At 43.3% G+C, this 12,517-nt stretch overlaps 1 protein-coding gene across 6 annotated transcripts in view; it reads left to right on the top strand.

The window, feature by feature from the left end:
* Window positions 1-12,517, top strand: part of GRIA4 (glutamate ionotropic receptor AMPA type subunit 4) — a 225,312-nt gene that overhangs the window by 100,090 nt on the left and 112,705 nt on the right. For all 6 annotated transcript variants that reach the window (XR_014525171.1, XM_083499397.1, XM_083499396.1 and 3 more), the window contains exon 3: window positions 3,990-4,229. Coding sequence is in view for 5 of the 6 variants with exons in the window: in XM_083499397.1 (XP_083355523.1) it covers window positions 3,990-4,229 (240 nt within the window). In the remaining variant the exon portion in view is untranslated. The remainder of the gene's footprint in view (window positions 1-3,989; window positions 4,230-12,517) is intronic.

Here is a 12,517-nt window from a genome sequence, read left to right as displayed (position 1 = left end):
CGATCATATGTGGTGATGGAGAGGCACTTCTTAGCATCCCACCACCAGATGTTGTCTAGTGTCATTCCTAGGTTGGCTCTGACATTGAGCTGCAGCTCTCCCAGAAAGCTGTGGACCCATTTCCCTTGCAGCATGGGCTTGGCTGATCCTAAGGCAACTCACATTGAAAGGGAGACTCATGCAGCTAGATTGTCAGTCTGATATGTTTGTGTGGCTTGGCAATGGGTAGGATAGGGCTGGGAATTTGAGCAGGAGGGAGTCTCATAAAATGCAGGCCTTTGGGAGAAATATTGGCATGGAAGGCAATACTTATGGGCTGTAAGTGATTTGGAGCATAGAATTGGCTGGGTCTCTTCTAGCTGCCTCTCCATCTCTTACCGATGGAGAGCAGAACTGCTAGGAATTGCAATAATTTCTATCCTTCTAGTTGCATCTCTAATGGCGCTCATTCAGCCAAGCTGTAACAAAACCACTGTCAAGATCACAGGTCACTGCTTCTGCAGTCATGTATGGAATCATGCCAAAAGACTGGACTCCATGCCAGAAAGCTCGACTTGCAGAATCATTAAAACCTTCCTCATAATGCTCCATATAATTTCTCCATATATTTGTCTATGTGGGTAACATAACCACACAGAAGGTGATAAGAGGCAACCTGACTGTATACATGGAAGGTGGTAAGGAATGCTCTCTCTTGAACTCTGCTGCTACTTCGGCTCATAAACCCCTTTTCAGATTCTCAATGATCCTCTTTATGTGCTAAGTCAGTGGAGTGTCCTCTACGGAAGCCATGCAGATTCTAAGACCTATCCATTGCACCTTTCCTGCTGCCATGTAGGGATCTAGACTGCTTTGTAGCTGTCTTTTCCTGGGGAGAAATTTCTCTCCCTGCTTCCTAGATTACAATCTTTGGGGGCTCACCTCTATTTGCTGGCTTCTACAGCCTCCATTCATCCAAGCTCTCCCCAAGGCTTCTTGTTCTGGACTTCTCCTTCTGATCTTCTCTCCTCCTCTCTTTCCTCTAGGCTAACGGTTGGACTCCCATCATCCCTGAGCTCTGGCCTTGCTAGCTAGGGGTGATGGAAGTTGTAGTCCAACAACATCTGGGGACCCACTAGTTGAGAACCGTTGCTCTAGGCCAACTCTGGCTCAGTTGCCTTGTCCTTTATCCATTCCCTCATTTCTTCCATCTCCTCCTCTCACTGCCTCCAAGCCATGCCTCCTCTGACTTCTCATCCTCCTCCTTCATACTCTCTGTCTGTATCTCTGCTCTGCCTACTGCTGCTGCTCCTGCACCACCTCCAGCCTCTGCTCTCACACTGCCACTACACCTCAGCTGTTCTGGCTCACTGCTGAACCTGGTTCTCTCCTGAAGCTGCACCTGAAAGGCTATCTGTGATGTCCCTGTATCATCAAGTGACATTATCAGTGAATGGTAGGGTTGGTGGTTACTCCAAGTCAGTTCTGCTGTGATTTGCAGAGTGAAGGTGCAGCTCTGGTCTCCACTTACAGTCACCAATGCTTCAACACAGTCACATGGATTGGTTTCAACTTTCACTTTTAAGGGAATACCACTTATATTTTGCCACTCATTTTATCTTTCCATTCACACATTGATTCCTCGGTTTTCTGACAGCTGTTAAAAATCTGTTAGCAAAACACTGATGCATTGGAAAATTGTATTTTAGTTTCCAGCAGCTGCTAACAATCCTTTCCTTCTTATCATGTTTGAGAAATAAGTTGATAAATAGTTTTTAAATTGAGCATGTTTTGAATTACAGGAGGGGGGGGGTTAGTAGTGTTAATCTGCCTTAGTTTCTTATAATTAAGACAAGGATGAACTTTGCCGCGTAGAGGATAATAGAGATTGCGCCATTATCAGGATTACCCAATCCTTCAAAGTCCTGGTTTTCCTATTCTTTTTTATTTCCAGTGAAGATCTTTCAAATTATTGTTGTGTGCTGTCAGCAGCAGTGTCTGTTAAGATGATTTGCAAATTGTGCCATTATGATATTCAAATTTATTGTAAAAGAAAAAAATATATATACTTCGGTAAAGCTAATTTACAGCTAATTTAATTTTCCCTTCCCATTTAGTTTACATAAAAATGCTTTGCAAGCTTCAGCTATTATCTCAAAAACTTATCCTGGGTTGAAACAGCCTTTAGAGATAATTCGCAAGAATTATTCATGGAATGCAAACCTAATAATTAATTAAAATATATAACAAGAATGCCTTTTGAGTTGCAATGTGCTCTTTAGTTGGCACTTATGCAAACAAAGCTGCAACCTTCCAATTTGGCATATGATCTAGTAACACTAAGCAGGCATTTTCCGCTGTTCCTTGGAGAGTACATTTAAGTGAACGTGTAAGTCATTGTCTCAAAGTTCTGGAAGTTAGAGTTATGTGAGTGATATTGCTGTGGTTTATGGATATTTTGGACTGCTGAGGCTTGAAGGATTTGGTGGAAAGAAACAGGGGATCCATAGATGACATTTTATGAGGTACCTATCAGGGCATTAGTTCCCGTAAACTCTAAGCATTCTTAACTTTGCATCTGTGCCGAGACCTCCCATGTGTGCCGTTGAGCCTGTGCTTAAAGGTTTTTGTTATAAATTGAATGTTCTTGAAACACGGGAAACAAAGTTCCACTTTATTGTTATTTTTCGCAGCAGCTTATTTATCTCTCCTCACATCTGGTTACATCTACTTTGGCTATGTTATATTCCTCGCTAGCAGATCAGCTATCTAGCAGAGGTGAAGCAGCATGTGCGTTTATCATTTAAACAGCTGATGGGAGCTCCCAGTCAAGCTTAGTACAGTGGTACCTTGGGTTAAGTACTTAATTTGTTCTGGAGGTCTGTTCTTAACCTGAAACTGTTCTTAACCTGAAGCACCACTTTAGCTAATGGGGCCTCTTGCTGCTGCCGCACTGCCGGAGCCCGATTTCTGTTCTTATCCTGAAGCAAAGTTCTTAACCTGAGGTACTATTTCTGGATTAGCGGAGTGCGTAACCTGAAGCGTATGTAACCTGAAGCGTATGTAACCCGAGGTACCACTGTGTTGTCTACACTGGCAAGCACCTCTCCAGGGCTTCCCACAGCAGTGTTCTGCCAACAATACACAACTTTGCAGGACACACCAGTTGCCAGATATTGTGCTGCTGTGATTGATATACATCAATGATATAGTATGTGCCCCACAACAGGTCTAAAACTGAAGGTTTGCATCTTTAAAAAAAAATCTTGCTTGATTTTTGTTCCTTATGTGTTTTTATCATATCCTGGTCTATCGTAGTCAAGAGAATGAGTACAGTGGACTCTCGGGTTGTGAACGTGATCCGTTCAGGATGCACGTTCGCAACCCACAGCTGCGCGTCTGCACACGCGCGGGTTGTGATTTGGCGCTTCTGCGCATGTGCAAAGTGAGATTTAGTGCTTCTGCGGATGCGCAACCGCTGAAACCTGGAAGTAACCCATTCCAGTACTTCCAGGTTTCGGTGGTCCGTAACCCAAAAAAACCCAACCTGAAGCGTCTGTAACCCGAGGTATGACTGTATGTGTACCCCCTACTTCTATACTTGCCCTATAGCTTATTTAGCATGCTCTGCTTATGTATGTAGATGCTTTTACCGTATGCTGTCCGTAATAAAGATTTGACCATTGACACACAGCGTGTTTCCTAGCACTGGAGGTTTCCGGGGTCGAACCTGGAATCTTTGGTCTATAAAGCATATGTTCTAACACGGACCTACTATGGCTTTTGTCCTCAAAGGATGTAGACATAGGGATCATGTATTTCATACTACCATTTTGTGAAAGTCTCAACGGCCACTAGCTCTGCTGAAGAATTGCATGACAATGTTCCTGCATATTGTCAGCTGCCTGCTCCTAATCCATGGTTGAGATGTTGATCTTGCTATCTTAATAAGCAGGAAGTGTTTTTGGGTTTTTTTAATCACACCTTTTCCCCGTTTTGCTTTCTTCCAGTCTGCTCCCAGTATTCAAGAGGAGTTTTCGCCATTTTTGGACTGTACGATAAAAGATCAGTACACACCTTGACCTCATTCTGCAGCGCCTTGCACATCTCCCTCATCACGCCGAGTTTTCCCACTGAGGGCGAGAGCCAGTTTGTGCTGCAACTGAGGCCTTCCTTACAGGGAGCACTGCTAAGCTTGCTGGGCCACTATAAATGGAACCGGTTTGTCTTTCTTTATGACACAGACAGGGGTAAGTAGCATAACAGCTTTCTGCTCAATTCATTTACAGCCAGATGCATTTATGCACCTTTTTTTTGGGGGGGGGGGACTTCACATTCTTAATGTAGGCTGCAGTTCTATCCCCTGAAAGTGAGCAGCATTGAACTCAATGGGACTTACTGGCTTTGATTATACATTAGGTTTTAGCTTTCGCGGGTACCAAAATGAGCTTCAGAATCACAGCAATATGTTTGAAGGGCTCCAAAATGAAAAGCAGCTTTTTTGTGTGCCAGTGTGGTATAGTGGTTAAGAGTGGTAGACCTGTAATCTGGTGAACCAGGTTCGTGTCTCCGCTCCTCCACATGCAGCTGCTGGGTGACCTTGGCCTAGTCCACTACTTTGAAGTCTCTCAGCCTCACTCACCTCACAGAGTGTTTGTTGTGGGGGAGGAAGAGAAAGGAGATTGTTAGCCGCTTTGAGACTCCTTTGGGTAGTGATAAAGCGGGATATCAAATCCAAACTCTTCTAAAAGCATGCACACACACACACCCCTTGTGATTCTTAGACTCACTTAATATTATGAAGTTTACAATCTTGTTGATGGGTCGTTCGAAAGTGTTCAGCGCTGAGGGTTAATAATCCTGAAATAAATATACACACAATCTAGCAACAGACTGGTAAGCACCTCTAACTCTAATTAATTTCAGTGGGTGAGATTCAAGGCTTGAAGGACATAGCAGTGAGGCAGGACTGTAGCTCGGTGGCAGAGGGTCTGTCTTGCATGCAGACAGTTCCTGGTATGGCTACAGTGGCGTAGCGTGGGGGGTGCAGGGGGGGCCGGCCGCACCGGGCGCAACATCTGGGGGTTAGGTTTAGGGGGCGCAAATCCACGGGTTAGGGGGCGCAAATCCACGGGTTAGGGGGCGCAAATTACTTGCCTTGCCCCAGGTGCTGACAACCCACGCTACGCCACGCCACTGTATGGCTAGGAGTGTCCCCTGTCTGCATCTCCAGAGAGCTGCTGACAGTGATTGTGGACGACAGTGAGCCAAATGGAACATTGGTCTGACTCAGGAAAATGCAGCTTCCTATGTTTCGGTAACTGCATCACATCCTGTATCATAGAATTATCTACAATATGAACTTGAGCTGTGGCTTAATATCCGCTGTGTTATTATATTATGCCGACTTTTCTAAACAAACAATGCTAGTTAACTGTATTCCTTCCTTAGCATGATTTGCTATGCTGATGACTTTGTGCACCTTTGCATGTACCGCTCACGTCTATGCTGAATCATTTTTTTATTCTTCTTTGTTTCTAAAATGCTCAGATAAGAAAGCTTTGAAACAATATCTATGGACCCTATTGAGCTGTTGACATTTTTAGTCGTTCCTGCCTTGCAATCTGTTCTGTGATCAAACTGAAGTAATTAGGAATCAAGTAGGAAAACAAATAAACAATTGTACTCCTTTATGCAAAGCCAAAAACATTTGCAGTGTTATTTTTTAACAAAAACCACCAAATCAGTCCCTAGCCTGAATTCACCTTTTCTCATCAAAATTTCAAAGGCTAATCACAGGCGCACCATTTTGAAGTATGCAATGGCACGCCAAGGACGGCTTCAGAATCTCATTTCTGACAGCACACTTTGTAAACCTTTCTTCAGGAACTTATCTCAGAAACTCTAAAATCTTCAATGCATTTTTGAAATGGAGATGAAATAGTTATTATGTGGTGGATTTTTCTGCATTTGAAAAAAAACAGAATGGGAGGTCTGTTACTTTGTGACAGCATAAACAGCGAAGAGCGTTTGCATTGCAAAGATTTAAAAACTTTATAATGGCATACTATTTCATGGGGGCAAGACCTAATTTGTCAAATGCATCTGATGAAGTGGCCTCTAGCCCATGGTGCTATGATTGTTATTCTTTAAGGTGTCACAAGGCTCTGTGTTGAAAAAAATACAATGAAAATGTAAATATGCATCTCCCCTCCCCCACACAATATAGGGTTTTTTGCCCAATTGGGGGGGGGGGGAGTTGGCTATTTGTCACCAAAAAATGTAGTTCCCACTTGAGAACTACATTTAGCCAGCCTATTGAAGTAGTCCCTTCTGTTCTCATTTACTTCCATGCAGCTTGCATTACCACTGAGAAACACTTAATTAAATGTTTCTTCTTCTTTGGTGGTCACTCGTAGCCGAATAAGAATGTCTTCCATAAACATGGTTTTAACAATGAGTCTGTAAGTGACTGTGGAGGCCAATTCTAGATCCACACGTCCTTCCACAGTGGGGACATTGGTTTCTGGGCAGGAGTTGATCACGGTGTGGATTTGCCAAGCATGCCTTCCTCCTAGCACGTTCCTCCCTTTGCGTCCTGAGTTTGAGTGTCTTCAAAGCCCGTGACACCATTGGTAAAGGCTGTTCTCCAACTGGAGCGCTCCCAGGCCAGTGTTTCCCAGTTGTCAGTATTTATACTACATTTTTCTAGATTTGCCTTGAGACAGTCTTTAAACCTCTTTTGTTGACCACCAGCATTACGCTTTCCATTTTTAAGTTCGGAATAGAGTAGTTGCTTTGGAAGAAGATCAACAGGCATCCGCAAATTAATTAAATGCATGTGTTGTGTGAAGGAATAAAACTCTCAGCCAATTTCGTGTGTTTGTTTGTAGTTGAAAAGCGTGGTCTGTTCTTGCCAGGGGGTTTGAAAGCTCATAAAAGGTGCAACAGGCAAGCTTAGGAAGGTTAAATTTGTGTGGGGAAGCCTAGTTACTATGGGAACCTGAAACTTTATAAAACTGAACAGCCCTTTTGACTGGCTAAGAAGTTGGAAAGGGAAACTACTATGAAGTGTGCAGGATAATTTAAGAGTTGGAAATCAGAAGAATGAAGTGGGAACAGAGAGAGTTGCAGAGGACCCAGACACAATTGACAAAGGCTGAGCTGAAAGCAAGAGGGCTGGGAGCTGCACTGCCAATAAGCTGAGAGAAATCAGTTTATTATTAGGTTTTGAGTTAAATAAGGAAATAGTCTAGACAAGTTAGATAAATGTATTTCCCACAAAGTCATTTTGGTATCATAACTGATATTATAGTTCAATACTAAAGCAGTATTGGTATCTTTTTCCCCCTTTAGAAGTAATGTTTACTTTTCAAAAGCTTTAGTCAAAGAAGTGAGGGGCAGATGGGGCTCATGAACCTGGAATGGTCACCCATCTAGGAGAAGGAAAACTCTGATCCTAAGCCTCCACTGCATTGTGGGACATCTTCAGGAGAAGAAAAGGCTAAGGAGTAAACCCTCCACAAATCTGGCAGTCGCTAAGATAGTTGGATGACGCCTTGTATGCCTCCTTTCGGCAACTCCTGGAGCCAAGCCGGTGCCAATGTATTGCTTTCCTTTCCTTTGGACCACATTGAGGCCAAAAGGAGTGTGGTGTTCGTACGGAGCCCCCGGTCATCTCACGGACTATTGACCCGTACACCACTAATCTGCTGCCACCAACGTCCTCCCCGGTAAATCACTTAGTCTCAGTCAGGTTCTTAAGTTAACAATGAAGAGTGTAGTTTATTGCAAACACAAATAAACTTTAACTGCATTCGAAACTCTGTTACCCTTTACTCTCTTAGTCTTATTCTATTCTTTCTCTAACTCTTCTACCTCCCCTCACACAAGAACCAACTGCACTGTCTGTCTATTTCCATCTGTCTGCCAACTGCTTTCCCAACTGCCTTTTCCCAACCAGCCAACTAACTGACTAACTAACCCTCGGGCTAAGCCCTTTTATAAACAAGTTTCGCCTCTGGGCTTTTCTATTGGTCTACCTATTAACTCTTTCTCTCCCCCTTTACAGACATTTTCAAAAGAACGGGCAAACGCCACAAGGAGGGTCATTGTCTGGGCAGTCCAGGACCCCCATACACGCTGCCCAGGCTAGCGCCCTGGGGAGGTAACTTTGTTACTGCTAACATAGCAGTCTGACTTCACCCCTAAAGGTGCACTCCATTGTCTCTTGAGACAGATGGATGCCAGCAACAAGTCAAAGCTAAACTAGTCATCTGATGCTTTGATTTTCACCCTGTGATTCTGAGTGGTAGCATCCACATGAGTTCAGAAGGACCTTTGCAGTGCTATCCAGAAGCGCATGGCTACTGAGGAGTTTGTAATTTTTTTATTACACTTTGTCTCTCACTTTGCCTCCAAGGAGCTCAAGGTGCTGCTCTCGCTCATTGTCCTCCCCGTCTCCATATCATCCTCAGAACAAACTCTTCCCACTTTAGATCAAATCTATGCTTCCAGGTGCCATAAGAAAGTTGCAGAGATAGTACAGAATAGTTCACACCCCGGAAATGATCTCTTTCAGCTTCTGTCTTCTGGAAGAAGGTACAGGGTTATAAAGACTAGGACTAGCCGCCTGAGAAACAGTTTCTATCCAAATGCAATTTTGGTTTTAAACGCAGTGTAAGGTAGTCTCTGTGGGAGTATATTGTATTTAATTATGGGATATCAAAGTTTTTAGGGGGTTAACCAGGATGGGATAGCTGGGATAGCAAGCTTGTTGGTTTTTGAATGATGTATTTTTTCGGTTTTGTAGTTCTGTATGGGACAACGACAATAAAGATTATTGTATCGTATTGTAAACCTGTGAGGTAGGTTAGGTTGAGAATTGGTGACTTGCCCCATGCCACCCAGTGAGCTCCATGACTGTGTGGGTTTGAACCCTGGTCTCCCAGGTCCTAGCCTGATGTTTTAACCACTACACCATGCCATGCACTGCATAGAGGTCCAGTTTTATGAACCAGCCCTGCAGTCTGAAGCCTGTATGTGAGGCTGCCATACCTTGCCTGCTTACAGCTGTTTAAACAGTCACTGTAATCATACAGATGAGGAGTTCATAGAATCATAGAGTTGGAAGAGACCACAAGGGCCATCCAGTCCAACCCCCTGCCAAGCAGGAAACACCATCAGAGCACTCCTGACATATGGTTGTCAAGCCTCTGCTTAAAGACCTCCAAAGAAGGAGACTCCAACACACTCCTTGGCAGCAAATTCCACCGTCAAACAGCTCTTACTGTCAGGAAGTTCTTGAGTGAAAAGAAGAGTGATGAGTGAAGAGTGAAGAGTTGAGTGAAAAGGACCTCCCAAAATTCCCCATGCTCTTTGTGGGTGGCAAAACTGATGCTTGGGGTGGCAGGTGGGGAGTGAGAAATTATCCACCAGTCTTTCTCAGAAATTATCTTTTGAGAAATTTCAGCCCCGCCATTATTGAATGAAACTTTTTTTGTTAGGTCATATTGGAGGATGAAGGAAATAATTATTCTGAGCATGGAGACTTTGGAAAGCCCATTGTTTCAACAACATATGAATAAAATTAAACAATATTAAAACTGGATCTGCAGTTGCACCCCAAGTCAGCCCTACTGGAAACTGCAGCAATCGTGTGTTGAGGCCCCATATGGAGAATCCAGTTCACCACGTTCAGCCTGCCCACACAATCTTGACTAAATTGTGAGTCTGTTGACAGGTGTACGCTTTCTTGCAGACTGTTGCATTTCACCTGCTGAGCTTCTGAGTCAGGGCTTGATTTCTGACAGAAATACTTCCAAAGCAAGTGCATAAGTATGAGTTTTTCAGTGAGAGCTGGTATAGTTTACTGAATATAGTGTTTTATTTTTCTCCCCCTGCAAGAACTGGGTGGTCTTGAGTAAGTTACCATCACCTATGATTCCATTACTTGAGAAGTGACCTTCTAGGAGGTGTAATTGTGAAGGTCGGGGGGGGGGGGGTGGAGAGATTGGAAAGCACCTTGTGCATCGAAAGTGCCATTGACAGTGATTAATCATTATTACAATAAGCAGTGCTTTGTTTGGGAAACCATGGCAATGTTTGTTGAAAGCAGCATTGATTCACATTGGAAAGGTACCTTTGAGTAGATTTGCTGGGGAACAGCTGCTTTGCTAGGGTGTACAGAGCAGTCAGCCGAGTGTGCTGCATGATTTTATTTTAAAGAGTGAATTGAAATTTGCTCAGATAAAAAGTGTCATATTGAACACAAACCATAAACAGGAGACTGTGATCACAGGCGATCTGATGCATTTGAGTGAGTTGTTCAGACAGGAGCTGGCAGCTTTAGTGCTTGTTGCAACCCCTACATAACCTTTGTTATTGTATACTTCAAATGGCAGGCAACCTGGGAGGCTCTGCAAATACGGCTGAGGTCAGATTAAAAATACAGGAAGCATATACAGCGGAGTAAACCTTTTTTTCTTCTTTTTAGTAAATGTGCCAATTTTTAGAGTTTCAAAGCAAGGATGGGTAAGGATGCAGTATAGGAATACTCGAAAAGAAAACCAAATCTTGTATAACAGATGATATTAACATGCAGTTCAGTTCATGAAACATGAAACATGGTACCTCAGGTTACAAACCCCTTGTGTTACAAGCACTTTGGATTACAGACTTCACTAACCTGGAATTAGTACCTCGGGTTAAGAACTTTGTCCCAGGATGAGAATATAAATCGTGTGCTGGTGGCGTGGCGGCAGCAGGAGGCCTCATTAGTTAAAGTGGTACCTCAGGTTAAGAACGGTTGCACGTTAATAACGGACCTCTGAAACCAATTAAGTTCATAACCAGAGGTACCACTGTAATGACCCCACATTTATTCCATGCTTTCAAAATGTCCATAAATTCACTGCCATGCTGTGTTTTTATATACTTTATTGGATACCCGACTGAATGGACAAGGTTGTTTAATGTCACTGAATGACTGATTGATTGATTGATTGCCCCAACCACTAAGGATGGCTTCCAACAATTATAAAACCCCATTAAAACATCAAACATTGAAAACTTCCCTACACAGGGCTGCTTTCAAATGTCTTCTGAAAGTTGTGTCTCCTTGACATTTGACAGGAGGGTGTTCCTCAGGGCCATTACCTAGAATGCCCTCTGCCTGGTTTCCTGTAACTTCACTTCTCACAGTGAGGGAACTGGCAGAAAGCCCTCAGAGCCGGATCTCAGTGTCTGGGCTGTACGATGTGGGTGAATATTCTCCTTCAGGTATACAGGTATATAGCATTTAGAAATGGACATGTGCATTTTCAGAATGATGAACGACTGCACATATAACAACCAGAAACCAATTTAGTGTGGATATCCTGGTTAAAATATATAACAAAGCTAATGATAGTTTTATGTGTCCTATAGCCTGTATTTCAGACTTTCGACAAAATATTGGGTGTATTTAAGGATGCTCTGAATACAGCTTCTGAAAGTAAAACAGAACAGATAATTAATTTTCATATAAGTGTCCTGAGTAGACAGCAGGTTCACGGTTAATATGATTGGCGGGTGGACCGAATTTTGTACAATTTTGCATATGGTAGGCAAGAGTGATTCAGGTCTATCTTGGTGTCTGTGCTCCTGGATGGATAGTGATCTGTATGCAGCAAGTAACAATGGTTCAGATCTGCTTTGCAAAACTTTGTACCTGCTTTTGACGATAAGCGTCTCAAACATTTGATGCCAGCATGTGGGCAGGCGGAAATATCCTCGAAAATAAAGGGACAGGTTTCACACATCCCAAGGACGTCTCCTGCTGTTTTTATTTTTCATTGTGAAGGAGAAGCTGGGATTATTCTCAAATGTGAGGGAGAAACCCTTTTGTTTCCAGAATAGGAACCACATTTGTCACCGAGAAAACAGGTGCTGTGATATTCTCGACAGGATACCAAACACAGCCTGTTTAAGCAGCCTCTGTTGTGCCAGATATCCTCCTTCGTGGTTGCGAAGTACAGCTGGAGTCAACTTCATTGTCTTACACCAGAGTATCTCTTCAAGCACGCCACTGGTTTCCAGGAAGTTACTTCAGAGTTACCTCTTTGGCATGTCTTGGTGCATCATTAATAAAATGGGGGTATTCAAGGCCACTAATAAACCTAAGGTCAGTAACACTGGCTGACAGACAGTTGATAAATGAAGTATCCTGCAGAGCAAGCATCCAAGGAAGCCTTGAAAAGAGTCAAAGGAGGAAGCCAGCCACACATCCAAACTCGTATGCTTTAGAATTTTATTTCACTGTGGACATCTGAGTCCGGCAGCTGCTGTATTTAGCCTTTTATGCAGCCACAGGTGTTGGCTTCAGCGCTGGAACACATAGTTGTGGGAAACAAAGGCAGGCATAGTGGCAGCTGCCAGGGCCTGGCAGTGGTGCCAAATAAACATTGAATGTAAAACAAATGTATGTGCCAACTGGGCTCCAAATTGAGTTTCTGGTTCAGAAAAATTAACTTGTCTTTTGAGAAGCATTATCTGAGGA

Source organism: Podarcis liolepis, assembly GCF_965112155.1.
Source record: "Podarcis liolepis genome assembly, chromosome: 4".
Lineage (NCBI taxonomy): Eukaryota > Metazoa > Chordata > Lepidosauria > Squamata > Lacertidae > Podarcis > Podarcis liolepis.
This window is presented reverse-complemented; position numbering and strand designations above follow the sequence as displayed.